The sequence below is a fragment of the Solanum stenotomum genome, chromosome 10, assembly GCF_019186545.1.
Source record: "Solanum stenotomum isolate F172 chromosome 10, ASM1918654v1, whole genome shotgun sequence".
In the NCBI taxonomy this organism is placed as follows: domain Eukaryota; kingdom Viridiplantae; phylum Streptophyta; class Magnoliopsida; order Solanales; family Solanaceae; genus Solanum; species Solanum stenotomum.
This window is the reverse complement of record NC_064291.1, coordinates 2,098,376-2,114,394: the sequence shown is the minus strand read 5'-3', so window position 1 is coordinate 2,114,394 and position 16,019 is coordinate 2,098,376. Positions and strand designations below refer to the sequence as shown.

At 34.6% G+C, this 16,019-nt stretch overlaps 1 protein-coding gene across 1 annotated transcript; it reads right to left on the bottom strand.

Annotated features, from left to right (window-relative positions):
• Window positions 1-8,026: 8,026 nt before the first annotated feature.
• On the bottom strand, window positions 8,027-11,367 carry LOC125841645 (LRR receptor-like serine/threonine-protein kinase FEI 1). Its single transcript, XM_049520809.1, has 8 exons — window positions 11,168-11,367; window positions 10,710-11,070; window positions 10,529-10,637; window positions 9,827-9,976; window positions 9,431-9,751; window positions 9,108-9,353; window positions 8,325-8,458; window positions 8,027-8,236 (listed from the first exon to the last, which is right to left on the bottom strand). The coding sequence occupies exons 1-8, from the start codon at window positions 11,365-11,367 to the stop codon at window positions 8,027-8,029; spliced, it is 1,731 nt and encodes a 576-aa protein (XP_049376766.1).
• Window positions 11,368-16,019: the final 4,652 nt, after the last annotated feature.

Below are 16,019 nucleotides of genomic sequence, written 5' to 3'. Positions count from 1 at the left end.
AGCAAAGCAAAAGGAGTCCTCCGGAATGCAAGGAGGCTCACCAACTGACTCTGAGTGCTCAACTGGATCAACGAGGTGCTGGGTGATGATCTTGGTTACCTGCGTCTGCATCATAAGAAGATGCAGGCCAACTGACATCAGTACATTGAATGTACGAGTATGCAAATTGGAATGTTAAACACAACATAAGCTTGAGAAGAATCTGAAAGGAACACTTATCTTGGCTTTACTCAATTCCTGAATAACTTAACTCATTATAAAGCAATAAAACATATGCAATATATAAAAATTTTGTAAAAACAATGGAAAACAACTTAGTTCGTTAAAAAAAATGCAATAACAAACTCAACTTTACTCATATAATAAAGTAATATAGTTTCTGTGGGAGTTTCTCTAACCGACAACCACCACTATGAGCCTAAGTGGTGATACAACGTCTTGCCCACGCTGTCAGAACTGTCATATAATTTTTCGTCATATAGAACGCTTAACTAAGTGGATCCACTAGTCTATGCTAAAAGCACACTTAAAGATTCATCTAAAAAGTATGAACATTTACTATCCATGATGGCTACATGGCTTATGGAGACTTGAGTTAATATGAACTCGTATCCCTATATCGGTGCTCAATACTACTCCCAAAATATACTTAGCTCATATGTTCTTAAAACAAACTTCCTTCTTTGGTTTGAGATAATTACTCAAAACTTAGCTTAAAAGCTCTTTTGGAATTGATGTTCCCTTTCTTGCTCAAATGTGAAAATATTTTTAAACTCTTTGGGAATACATAGTCCCCATATACTTCTTTGAAGAAATGAACTTCAATCTTTACTGAACTTGAACTTTAAGTCTTAAAACAAAGTTAAAACGTTTGTGAAAGACTTTTGAAAACTTTATAAATTTCTTTTTGACTTGCTTTTTAACTTCTAGACTTGACTCTTAACTTTTCTTGAATTAAATTATGGATTCAAGGTTCATGATCTCATGTTTATGGATGATTTCATGATGTTTAGATGTACCTAAAAGTGTTGGAATCAACTAGAAAACATAGGTACATTGCTAAGAACTAGTACAGAAAGTTGGGGAAGAAATGGGAAGAACTGGCGTCCCTGGTGCTCTGAGAGGCGCGGGGTGCTAGAGGTTGAAGATCAGAGACAGTCCTGGGGCACGGCGCCCCAAGGGGTGAAACTTCAGAGAGCCTTTTGGGGCGCGCTAGCTGGTGCGACGCCCCACCCTTTCCCCAGGTGTTTGACGACTTTTCTTCTCCGTTTTTCATCTCTAAATCTTCTAAACTTAATTGATTCTTTCCCCAAACACTTAGAATCATTCATACCCTCAATATACATCAGACTCTACTAAAAAACACAGCTAAAAACATGAATCAATCTCAAGAAAACTCCAACAACACAACCCACAAGGATTCAAACGAACTTCATCAAAAATTCAAGGGATTTACTTTCGAATCTAATAAACTTTGCTGAATTGAATCATGATTAACGTGTGGGTGAACTAACCCATCGCTATGTGATCTCACATACCTCGTAGGGATCACCCCTTGACGAAATCCACAAGCTAAACTCGAACATTCTTGACGATTCTTGATTTCTCTTCTCATTTCTCCTTTTTTCTCTTTTCTCCAAGCCTTAGTGTGAACTTCAACTTTTCTAAACTGACTAAAATATGAATTTACCCCAATTAAACTCCTAAAAATGAATTAAAACAATTGGTAAGGAAAAGACTAAAATCCCCTTTCAAAATCCGAATTAGATTTTCCTTATTCAAACAGCCCAACTTCCAAAGGGCATATCTCACTCAGACGAACTCGGAATCGCGCAAACTCGGCGGCATTGGAAAGATTATTCCAAGATATTTCCTACCATATATGTAAGTACACCTAACTCATCATGAGCTAGAAGTTATGTCCGTTTGAAGTTGACCAAAACTCAACTTATTCTAACTTAACAAAATTTCCAGATTTTCATTCTTTCCAAAAACGACTATTTCCAATTATTAGCTCCTTCCTAGTTATTTCAATTTGCGAGATGTTACAAGCCTCTTTGAAAAGAATGCATAATTTGGGGTTTTCTTTTCTTCTCAATACAAATTTATCAAGGTACAAATAATTTAATATCAACATAATTACATAAAATTTCGTGTTTGAAGAATATCATGGCAATAAATAGTATAGTTATAAGTTAATCATTATACATAATTAAGTACTTAATTTCAAAATGCAATACTTCTTTCGTATGTTTGGTATGAAGGAGTATGGACAATAATAGCCCCCCTCCCCCCCAACCCCAACCCTACCAAGTACAATAATTTTCTCAAATTAAGATTCGAAAAGATTATGTAAAATACACTTTTAATTAGCAAAATTATTGATCATGATATGTCATTCAAATCATAATTAAGGTATGTGGGGTATAGAGGGAAATACCCCCCCCCCTTCCACTCCTATGTCATCTGCACCCTAGTACAACTACAGTAGGTCTGTTGATGGACATGATAAATTGAGTAGAGTCAAATCATACACTAAAGGATAAAAAAATGATTTTTTCGAGGGGAGTAGAGAATTTCACTCCTTGATTAGGCGGTTAGAGCCTTGATTATGAATAAGCCGTAATATGAATAGTCAGGAGCGAGGAAGTCGTTTGTCAATTGGGGGACTCATCCTCAATGCCGTTTAGGCTCTCCAGCTCAGAGACTACTAGACGTCTCGTAGAGCGACTCTCAACGAGGACGTTGAGCCTGTTTTAAAAAAAAGGTAGAGCCATGGTATCAACACTATAAGAAAATAAGAAATTAGTCACATAATTTATTAGTAATTCTTAGCTAATTATGTGTCGCTAAAAATAATTTTAGCTAATTGAATTGTCCTATAATTTGTAGTTAAACGATCAACATTATAAGCTTAACTCAAAACTTAACTCTCTCATGGGCATCTCTCAAGCCCCTCTGGAGTCTCATGACTTCCTTAAAACTATTGCTATGAACAACTCATCGATAAAAGACTGACTTTCCTTTTCAACCACCTCTAGTATGAGGGATAGTCGAATGAATCTGAGAAACACACGAGTATGAATCAATCTCTATGACTTAGCTCTATTGCACAATTAAGAGTATGAAAGAAGGGGAACTTTTTCTTAAATGTCTATAGTCCCTCATTTATAGAAGTGGGCCCCTCACAACCATAAATAAGATCCTACTTGACACGACTTCATAGACACCCTAAGACACTCTAACTCTTTGCTCTGATACCAAATTTGTCACGACCCGAGCCTACACCCTGGACGTGGCCGACATTCGAGAATCATTGTTGGTCCCTAAGCAAACCTTTATCCTGACTGACTACAAGCGGAAGACTAACTCAAGCATACAAAAGCTTAAAAACTGAATAAAATTCATGAAACTCAGATACAAAGCTTTAACTCAAATGATTTACTCTGAATATAAATAGAATATTCAACTAGCCAACAATAGGCAACTCAAGTCTTTAATACATTTAATAAGATAAATGAAACATACTTCTCAAACTCTACTGTCTATCTATAAAGTCTCTAACTGACAAAGATGGAAGTCGGGACAAGACCCACGATGTCCCAACAACTGATATAACTAAAAGTACAAGTGGAACCATCCGGAAGCAAGGAGGTTCACCATAGCTAACTCGAACTGCATGTGGTATCAACGAAGCGTCTGTTGATGATATTCAAGAATTAAGTAATTTTAGAATGATAGTCAATTTTGCCCCCTTTCAAAATTTAAATTAGAGGTTTTCATGGCTCCATGTAAGTCGGTTTTTCCAAAAGAGAAAATCTAATCAACTAAACAGATTTTTTAAATGTTGGAATCAAATTAAGTCAATTTTCCATTTTGATCTATTCAGATTTTGTCATTTTTTTCAATTATAAAATATATCTTCAAGAACACATCTATATTACAACATGACGCTATCGAATCAAACATATATATGTAATCAAGTTGTGATATACCAACATATCTTAATGATAATTAAACAATACACTCATAAATAACAAAATGATTAAAAAAACAAGTCATATTAAATATGAAATAAATTCTTAAAATTATCAATAACAATTCAGAGACATACAATTATTTATAATTAGAACATATGCAAGTTCTTTCTTGATCCTCTATGGGCAACTCCTGCCCAATGTTCACAGGTACATCGATCTCCATACTTTGTATGCTCACAGAAAGCCCTTTTTAGTTTTGGCCCATAATCAGCTTTGCATTCTTTTGTGCATTCATCTATGTTACATGTATAAATTATAACTTCACCTTCTACAACATGATTTCCTTCAATCACAAAAATCATCAATACAATCAAAGAAAACACCATTCTAAGGTCCATTTTTTTATATATATAATAAAAGACAACGAGACTCAAACACAGTACTTCTATATCAATTTATTTAAATATTGTTCGATATTTATAGAGATAGTAACGTCTCCAATTATCAAAATAAGCATTCTTTTAGGTATGTTTATAATGAAAACTAGATTTACTTGCTTAAAATTATTTTAGGTATGTTTATAATGAAATCTAGATTTACTTGCTTAAAATTATTTTTATGGAATCTAAGTTAAATATTTTTCTTAATCTAAGATTGAAATAAAATATTAATTGTATCCGAAAAAGTAATTTAATTATTAATTTAAAATACATACATGCTTGGTTCACATATTATTTTTTAAGTAGTTATCTAAATTTTTAAAAAGTCAAATTGCATTGCAATTTTAGCCAAATTAAATTTAAGATGTGATCAAATTAATTCAATAAGCTGAATTTGGCCATATTTGAAATAAAATTAGTTAATATTCAATTCACTATTGAGCTTATCTAACTTTATTGAGACGAGATAAAATAATTATATTTCAATATATCACTATTGAGCTTATCTAACTTTCCACTTCCGGCTCTCCCGGAGCTCGGCGAGTTTTCCGGTGTCCGGCAAAGTTCTTTGTCAAATGCTGCTTCTGCTGTTCTTTTCCCTAGTTTGGGTTCGACCCTTTTGGGCTTTTGCTTCAACAAATGCTCCTCTTCAAGACCCTTGTGTAACTCAGCTTCAGAAATAAGGTAATGTTCTTTCTGAAACTTCAATTTTATATAATGAGTCAAAAGGGAAGAAGCATTTTTTTGGAACAACGAAAGTAGGATAAACAAATTGAAATGTATTTTGTTTCAATATCTCTATGTATATGTAAGTAAGATATATGTCAAACTAACATCTTAAATTGTGTATCCATAGGAATTTCGTGACATATAGTAATAGTATGGAAAGGAATGAAACAAACAGAGCAGATAAATTATTGGTGAAACTCAGCAGCGGATTGAGAATTGTTTACCAGAATGCAGGTTGTTTAGAGTACTAAGTTGTGAAGATTTACCATAGAGAAATTATCCAGTCAAATGTTGTGTCATATAGTAATCCAACATATAGAGCAAATGAACTGCAGGTGAAACCAACAGCAGATTGAGAGTTGTTTTCGAGAATAAAAAGATCGGATTAGCTTTGATTATTTGGAGATGAAAACTTCAAATCCCAGTGGAGACGAAAAAGATACTGGATGATTCCTTTCCATCTACCTAGGCCTTGGTGGGCAGAGTTAAGTGGTATTTGTGTTGGTGGGAGGTAGCAGGTAGATATCTGGTAGAAGAACACACACATTAAGCATTGTAAAACACGTAGTTCTGATTGGAGTTTTAAATCTTCTTATATGATCCAAGCATTACTCTAGTTTCTCTTTTGTACATGATTCTTCCAAATGTTGGTAGATGTTAAGTTTCGTTACATCTTATATGGTCCAAACATTACTCTGTTCATTGTTACACATCGACTAAAGAAATCATAGTTCACTGGACTTGTGTTATTTAATATGAATTAGTAAATTGATCCAATTATCATTGATATGTTGACAAAATTGTACGTCTCAAGTATAAAGTCTCTTTCCTCATTGATGTGTAGGATTTCTGAGTTTGGTCAAAGCCTGCAAGACATTTTTCATCATCTTTGTATACCTTTACAGAAAGGAAAAATTAATCCTGAATCTGCTCTGGCAGCTGATGTTGTCACTCTTGGTGATACGTGGCTCAGTTATGCCATTGAGAGGAGGTTGATTGAGCCAATGGACGGTTTAGAATATCAAGATTTGTTTGACTGTTTGAATTAGAAATGGAAGGTAAAAAAACTATCTTTCCTTTTTTTTTTATATGAGGAGTAACATTTGCATAATGTTATCTTTCAGGGTGTCAGTAGCAATCCAAATGTTTTTGCCTTTANCCCCCCCCCCCCCCCCCCTTTTTCCTTGTATCATCTTCTAAAAAGATGGTCTTAGCCTTGTTGCAACGAAAATAAACTGTTGAGGCTGAAAACTGAACAAGGCTTTGAAATCTATCTTTGATTTGAAATCATAGCATTGATGTCAGTGGTGATGCCTTGTCTCTTAAATCAATGATTGCATGAAAATCCGTTCACTTCAATGCTACGCAAATTGTCCATGTTATACTTAAAGATGGAACCTTCTTAACTATTAGAGATATCGTAGATGAGTTTTACTTTGCATACAAATATCTACGGGTCTCCTATTCTCATGCTAGGCTGTAATATGTGGCAGCAATGTACAAAACTTCAGTCACTATTGTACCTGGAATGATGTAGAATGAGACTGCAAGAGATAACACACACAAATAAAACACCTATCACTATTGGAAGGTGCGGAACCCTCACTCAACATAGCGGGTCCTGAAACCCAATGCATCATTCTTTAGATCGTAGGGGGAAAGAGTTGTTGCATCTCTGCACCTAAGGGTATGACCTAGAGGTCAATGAAGTTGGTTGATAACCATGAGATCTCAAGTTCAAATCCCAACAAATATTAGGTGATTTCTTTCCATATGTCCAAGCCTTAGTGGATAGAGTTATCTAGTACCCCTTAGAATTGGTCAAGGTGTGTGCAAGTTAGCACAGGTCACCACAGTTATCACAAAAAAAAATAAAAAAAAATTGCATCTTGTTGACCGTCACCTAACCTCACACAGGAGGCTCTTTGTTTTGATGCCTTAATTTATTTTATTTAGATGATACATGCCTGCTGCTTAAGTATATATTACTGAACTGTCTCTTTTGTGGAAAAAAGAAAAAGGACTTGTCTCTTCTATAGTCCTGTATTGGAAGCATCATCTTATTTACTTTGGCATATATCTTTTACTCGGATTATTTCATAGTTCCCTTTGACTTAAAATAATGCCAGGTATATTTGCGCAGGAGTGATGAAGGGAAACTGGATGCTAGTGGTAGGATATGGGCGGCTCCATATAGACGAGGAAACATAGTGATAGCTTACAAGAAAGGTGAATTTCAAAAATGTAAAATGGCTCCCATAGAGGTAACTCGTTTTTGAATTGAGAGTATCACTTTTAAAAGTGATAAGATGTCCCACATCGGTAGAGGGATGAGAATTTGGTCTTCTTATATGGACTTGGACAAACCTCCCCTCATGAGCTAGCTTTTGGGGTTGAGTTAGGCCCATGTGTCATATCTTTACATGGTATCAGAGCCAAACTCATCTCAACAACAATGGAATATGTTAATGTTGAGGTTCTTCTTTCAATATCTCACATTCATTTTAAGATTAACTGTTGATGCTTCAAAGACCCTAGTAGTGAACAGACTAAGTTGTTGATACAACATGGTTGCTTGTAACCTATTTTTAATTGAAAAAAGGTTGGGATACATTTGTTGATACAACATGGTTGCATGAGTTGCTTATTGATACATTTGTTCTCCCGTTGGAGGATATCAAACAAGTGCAAGAATTTCACTGTGGAAGTTGTTTTTCATAGACTCAAGGAAGAGGCCAAGCTCTCTCATTTTTATTTGTCTTTCCATATTCACCATTCAAAATAAAAACATAAGGAAGCAGATGGCATCGTATCTATACATCCATACTTAAAATCATGTCACTAATACAAATTAAGAATATGATCAAAATGATATTATCATCCGTCGGAGTTTGAATTGCTGGGGCAAGGTGAGACAATCGTATCAATAATTTGTACGATTGTCTGCATAGTTGGCCTCTCCTCGGGATTGGAAGAGACACATTGTGTGGCAACGGAAAGCAATGCATCCAAGCTTTCCGTCTTTACCAGTCGACAATGTGGATCAACCATATCCCGCTGTTTATTTTCCGTAGCTAGAAATTTCAACTGCAATAGAGTAGTATCATGAAACTGACTGTTAATTTGTTCAAACAAGTAACTAAGAGCTAGCATATATAAATTTGAATGAACGTACCCAGCCAGCAATGTTGACGCCCTTGTCAGTGAATGATGCATCAGTGGGCCGCTTCCCACTTACCACTTCAAGAACCAAAACTCCGAAACTATAAACATCACTCTTTTCTGTAGCTCTACCACTCTGCATGTAATCTGGAAAACAACAACAAATGAATGATTCTTCGGAGCTCTAAGACTAGGAAACCACACCACTTTCTCACCCCCATCTAATCTAGTAGTAGTAGTAGGTGACTTCCCATGCCAACACACACCATCTAGTAACAACAATAGTTCAGAAAGAACCAGCAAAATGTACAGATTGTTGTGTTGTTTAAAAAAAAAACTGTAACTAGATTAGTAACAACAATAGTCCAGAAAGAACCAGCAAAATGTATAGATTGTTGTGTTGTAAAAAAAAAAAACTGTAACTAGATTAGTAACAGAAAGAACCAGCAAAATGTACAGATTGTTGTGTTGTTAAAAAAAAAACTGTAACTAGATTAGTAACAACAATAGTCCAGAAAGAACCAGCAAAATGTATAGATTGTTGTGTTGTAAAAAAAAAAAACTGTAACTAGATTAGTAACAGAAAGAACCAGCAAAATGTACAGATTGTTGTGTTGTTTAAAAAAAAAACTGTAACTAGATTAGTAACAACAATAGTCCAGAAAGAACCAGCAAAATGTACAGATTGTTAAAAAAAAAAACTGTAACTAGATTAGGAAAAACAGACAACACTCTGCCAGATCAAAATCAGGATCCAGAGAACTGAAATGTTAAAGAATGTGTGTGTATAGTATACCTGGATCCAAATACCCAAATGTGCCAGCTACAATGGTTGTGATGTCAGACTCCTCATCCTCCAGGAATTTGGCCAGTCCAAAATCAGATAGTCGAGCCTCAAAATTTCCATCAAGCAAAATGTTACTAGACTTTATGTCTCCATGTATAATTCGAGGCCAGCAATCATGATGTAAATATGCCAACGCTTTTGCAGCTCCCATTATTATAATCAACCGTGTGTTCCAGTCTAGTTGCTCAGATCTCTCTGTAAAAAAAAAAAAAAAATCATTTTTAACTAGAAAATCCTATTGAAAGATAATTGACAGTGGAATAATATCTCACCATGCAGAACTTCATCTAAGCTACCTCCGGATAAGAAGTCAAACATCAAGAACTTCAATGTTGGTGAATTGCAATAACCTCGCAGATTTACCATGTAACGGTGTTTAAGGCTTCCAAGAATTTCAAGCTCTCTCGAAAAATATCTATCAAATCCCTTCTTCATCTTGATAGCAAATATGTTGCCATCATCCATCCTGAGCTTGTAAGTTGTTCCAAAAGGCCCCAAGCCAATTATCTCTTCTTCGGTCAGCGCCTCTAACTTGTCGATGATATCCTTCGAAGAGTAAGGCAAATCTCCATGAAACATCACAACGGATGCACCTGAAAAATTAAGAAATTGGACAAAAGGATGGAAAAAAACTTATAATTACAACTTGAATAAATAGTAATTCTGACCTGTACCAACATCCACTGTGAGGCCTCTGCCGTCATTTGTACGCAGTTTCTTGCAGAGGAAATAGCCGCAGAAACATATTAATGCCACCAATAGCAGTGCACAGACAGAGGCAATGAGTACAAAATGCGTATTCTTCTTTTCGTATTTCCCTGAAAAGATTGTAGATGTGAATTATTAAACTTGGTCAAACAAGCAAATTGGTATTGATAGCATCTGTAGCAGAATAGACAGAGCCTTTGGAAACCATGAGTGGATGCATGTCACAATGGGGAAATGTTATAACAGATTTTATCTCAGATGGCTCCCCGATGAAAATGACGATACATACACTCGAAAGTTCCATTTAAGTTTTTTAATGTGTGGGCTGAGCATTCAGATTTTCTGCCTATTGTGAAGCAGACTTTGGATGAACAAACTATGAAAGATATATGGTTGAAAGTTAAAGCTCTGAGACCTAATTCAGACATTTAAATATTACTTACTCAGAGAATGTTACTAGCTAGAGAAGATCTCAAATTGACTCATAGGAGAGATATGTAGGATATTTTCTTACCTTTTTTTTTTTTTTGGTAAAGTGTGAAAAACTTACCATAACCAACAAAGCAACAATACACACTAAAGAGCACATAACAACGAATACCACTTTCTAGGAAGGATGTAAAGGATAGAGAGGCCTCAACAAAATCAAGTAAACTAATTACAAATCAATTTCTGTATGTATCCTCGACACCTATGAGCTTTCCTAGACAACTTAAGAAGGTCTAATCTCACTACAATTTCCTTCTCGATCTGGACTATCACTATGTCTGCCTGTACAATTGTATGCTTAAATTTTTTCCAGTTTCTAGCTCTCTAAGTGTGATATATAACAGCTCCCCATACAGCAGCCACTATCTCTTTTTTGAATGGCTTCCAATGCTTAGCTTTGATACTTTCCAGCACTTGCTTAACTTCACCTGGTAGTAGCTGCACATCATCCCATGTCAGTATTTTTGAGCTTACTTGCTTAAGCCAGTCACACTCAGCAAATAAATGCATTGTAGTTTCTATCTGTTGTCCATTGCATAAACAACATGTACCATCTTCAACTGGGATATGCATATTAGCTAACCTTTCCTTTGTCAATAATCTTCTTTGTTCAGCTAACCACAATATGAACCTGTGTTTAGGCTGAGCAACAACAGTCCATACCAATTCAGCTATCCTCCATCTTCTTTGTTGTCCTAGTAACTTATTATAACTCCTAGTAATAGAGTATTTCCCACCAGGAGTTAAATTGTATCTGCCATTAGTGTACCAATTTAGCATTTTCTTTGATACCATTAATTTTCCTCCAATACCAGCTACTGTCAACAGGAGCCTTGTGCGCCCAAATATTTCCATCAGCCTTTATATAAATACCATGAGCCCATCTCACCCACAAAGAGTCCTTCTTCTCAGATAATTGCCATAACAATTTCCCAACAGAAGCTATATTCCAGTTCCTGCATCCCTTTATATTCAAACCACCAACTTTTTTAGGACAACAAATCTTATCCATGATACAAGTGATATTTTCTTTCTGTCATTAGTTGTGCCCCACAAGTATTCTCTACAAATCTTATCTACTTGCTTCAAAACACTTTGAGGGAGAATGAAAACTGCCCCCCAAAAGTTATGAATGGAAAACGAAACAGCATTAATAATCTGAAGTCTACCGGCATAAGATAGTTGAATGAATCCGTCAAAAGGTTTCCTCCTTGTTTCACATCTCCTACCAAGCATCTCCTCATAATATTTGACAAATAAGTTGGCAATGGTTGCAGGATCGTGTTGCCAAACACCATTCTCGTCCTTTAATTGTGTGGTAGCCTGTTTCAGTCTTCTATGTTTGATTACAGAATGAAAGTAATTAGTATTGTCATCCCCTAGTTTAATCCAATTTGCCTTGCTTCTATGTTGTAAGAACATCTCTGCCATATATGATGTATTTTTGAACTTCAAGAATTTCTCCTTCTCTTCTTCGTTGAAGTGTCATATTCATGGGGTCAGCTTGCAGCTTGTTCTGTGCTAAATATAGAGTCATTCTGTCATCATTTGCTTCAGCCACAACATTTCTAAAGAACTGAGTATTCAAGACTTTCAATTCTTTCTTCAGTAACTTCAGCTTCTTCACAATTTGAAACATCTTACAACCATTAATAGTTTCACCCATGCAGCTTGCACCTTATCTATAAACAGAGGGTGTTTTGCCCAAACATTGCAGAATTGAAATGACTTGTTGGTGTTAAGCCCCACCTCTACAAAAGTGACCTTAATGGGACAATGATCACTGATTCCCTCAGGTAAATAGTTAGCTTTGCAAGCAGGAATGGTGTCTAACCAAGCATTATTGATAATTTTGAAAAAATTCTCTGATCAACACCTTTGTCATTCCAAGTGTATATATACATGTAATGTTGATATAAAAAATAACCAATTCAGTTCTGTAAACTACAATCTCAAATTGACTCTGGAGAAGATCATTACTGAATGTTGCTCGAAAGAGAGAAACAACTCCTGATTGACTTGGAAAAATGGTCTTTAATTGAGGAAATTGCCGTCAGACAGAAAGCTTGGTGATTCCAATACCAAGTATTTCTCTGCTTTGGTGAAGGATAGAACTCAGAAGAAACAAATATCAGAGCACACTTCACTGACTGAAATAAAAGAAGAGATTATGGATTTTTACAAGGCTCTTAGCTGCCACCACTTTGACATCAGTAGATAGAGTTACTATGAACAAGGGACCTGTGCTAAACCATCAACACAGAATTGACTTATGTGCACCAATATCTGACCAAGATATATGGGAAGGACTACAAGCTATAGATGATGACAAATCCCCCGGGAATGATGGGTATATATAGCTCACTCTTCTTTAAAAATGCCTGGCCTTTGAATGCAGCAATACAGAAGGAAAAACACTAACCTTCTAATCGCACCAGTTCCATAACAAAACGGGACCGTACATGACTACCCAGATCACATATCAGACATGTTATTGGATGAGGAAGGCTCATGTCTCAGGGAGAGCGAAAATGGTTGGAAAAATAATGAAGTAGATCAAGATAACGAGGAAGGTAATCGCATCACTCTGTCTGAAGAAGATAAAAGGAGAATCTATCGACCCTGGACATACTCCATCATTATTAAATTATTAGGCAAGAAGATAAGCCATCAATATCTAAAGAAGAAATTGTCCTTATAGACCTAGGGCATGACTAAGTTGTTGATAGAAGAGAACTTGCAACACGCACTACAACAGTTCATCAATGATCTATTTTTTGTCTGTCAAAAGATGGCATCCTAACTTGGTGGCTTCCGAAGCAAGAGAAATTTTTCCGCCCTTTAGATAAGACTACCGGAAATACTAACAGAGCTCTATGATCATTCGATCCTATCAAGAGTTGGAAAAAGACTAGGGACATAACACCACAAATTGTGTTCTATGCACCTCAGCTATTCTAACACCTTTTGTAACAGATGTGGAGTATTGGGACATAACACCACAAATTGTGTAGTCCCAATAACCGCAAATCCTACAGCACAGGTCATGGAAACAACCATGCTGTAGAATCAAAATGAAAGGTCTGAAGAATCAGATGAGCAGTGGCAAACAGTAACGGAAAAGGCAGAACAAAAGAGCATCCCTACACTCATAATCAACAAATCAATAGAGATAAGCCTAACACTGGTTATACACATATCAGCACAAGAGCACCTCAAGTATATATGTTTAATACCTCATTGTTCGACCCTAAACAGCCAAGACCTCAAATCTAACTTAGAGTAGCTAGTGAACCAATATATGTAGCAAATATCATATTTAAATACCTGATGGATGAGAAAATGTCGTGGTATGGCACACCACATTGAGTTGTTGGCCGCAAAACTCGTGGTTTCCATGAAATCTGTCACAAGTTAAAAATCCAACAATTAAAATCAACAAAGTATGAAAAAAAAAAAACAGAGTATGAAGGAACTGAGATCTTTGCTACTTACGAATCATTTCGAAAATTGGCTAGGCGGCGGCCATCACTAGGACTGAGATATTGCAGGGTTTGTACGAGCATACAGATCAAAAAAATGAATCTGTCCATAGAGGTCTCTCTTTACAATTCCTTAAAACATTCTGTAAGTAAATATTAATGGAAAAAGTTAGAATCAAAGAATTGTCACATATTTATTCAAAAACAGAGTGATTAACAATTACCTGAGTGAAGAGAAGAATGGCGTAGAGAATCGTTCGTCCTGGCTTCCTGCGGACTGAATCACGGGCAATTCGACGCGGCAAGTTGTGGCTCAAATCAGAACAAAGAGAAATTTGTAGTCGAGCAAGAAGATCATATCTACACTAATTCACTACAACAACAATGAGCTCGGACCGTACATTATATAACTTGCAAAAGGTGAATAAGAAGAAGAAAAAGGAGAAGATATCAAAAATAGAAACAAGCGCGAGAGAGAACAGAAATAACAGCAAGGCGCGCGAGAGACAAGAAACATACATATACATGTACAATTTTACCCTTGAAGGTTAATGTGGGACTAATTAATTACTACTTTACTCCATTCATGGACAATTTTACCCTTCTACTTATTGTTGCTTGAGCGAGGAATATTACCAAAATTAAATAGTCTCCTAATAATAATTTCAATTTTTTTTTAAAAAGAAAGTATTAGGATCATTCCAAAATGACATAATTTTGATATACTTGTTCATAAGAAAAATGTCAAGAATTTTAGAATGATAGTCAAATTTGCCCCCTTCCAAAATTTAAATTAGAGGTTTTCATGGCTCTCGATTTTTTCAAAAGAGAAAATCTAATCAACTAAACAGATTTTTTAAATGTTGGAATCAAATTAAGTCAATTTTCCACTTTGATCTATTCAGGTTTTGTCGTTCTTTTCAATTATAAAATATATATTCAAGAACAAATTTATATTACAACATGACGCTATCGAATCAAACATATAATTATACTAACATATCTGAATGATAATTAAACAAAAACACTCATAAATAACAAAATGAGTCAATTTAAACATGAAATAAATTCTTGAAATTATCAATAACAATTCAGAGACATACAATTATTTATAATTAGAACATAAGCAAGTTCTTTCTTGATCCTTTGTGGGTAACTCCTGCCCAATGTTCACAGGTACATCGATCTCCATACTTTGTATGCTCACAGAAAGCCCTTTTAAGTTTTGGCCCATAATCATCTTTGCATTCTTTTGTGCATTCATCTATGTTACATGTATAAATAATAACTTCAATTTCACCTTCTACAACATGATTTCCTTCAATCACAAAAATCATCAATACAATCAAAGAAAACACCATTCTAAGATCCATTTTTTTTTATAATAAAAGACAACGAGACTCAAACACAGTACTTCTATATCAATTTATTTAAAAATTGTTCGATATTTATAGAGATAGTAGCGTCTCCAATTATCAAAACAAGCATTCTTTTAGGTATGTTTATAATGAAAACTAGATTTACTTGCTTAAAATTATTTTAGGTATGTTTATAATGAAATCTAGATTTACTTGCTTAAAATTATTTTTATGGAATCTAAGTTAAATATTTTTCTTAATCTAAGATTGAAATAAAATACTAATTGTATCTGAAAAAGTAATTTAATTATTAATTTAAAATACATACATACTTGGTTCAAATATTATTTTTAAGTAGTTATCTAAATATTTATAATTTTTTTTTAAAAGTCAAATTTTATTGCAATTTTAGCCAAATTAAATTTAAGATGTGATCAAATTAATTCAATTGGCTGAATTTGGCCATAGTTGAAATAAAATTAGTTAATATTCAATTAATTATTGAGCTTATCTATCTTTATTGAGTTAAAATAATTATTTCAGTATAAAAACTTAAATAAAGGCTTATTATATCACTAATATGTAACCTAACCAATTTTGAGGAAAATAGATGCATACTTAACTTATACTTTTTTTTGGTAAAATAATTTTTTCTCTAAATATTTATAAAAAGGGAACTTGTATAAATTCATATATTATTATGATTAAATAGAAGTATATATTTTATTGAAAATGGCAAATTTGCCTGGTGTCTTTCTTTTACCCTTATTTTTATTTTTTATTTTTATTGACACACAATATCAAAGAAATCTTTATTTGAATCA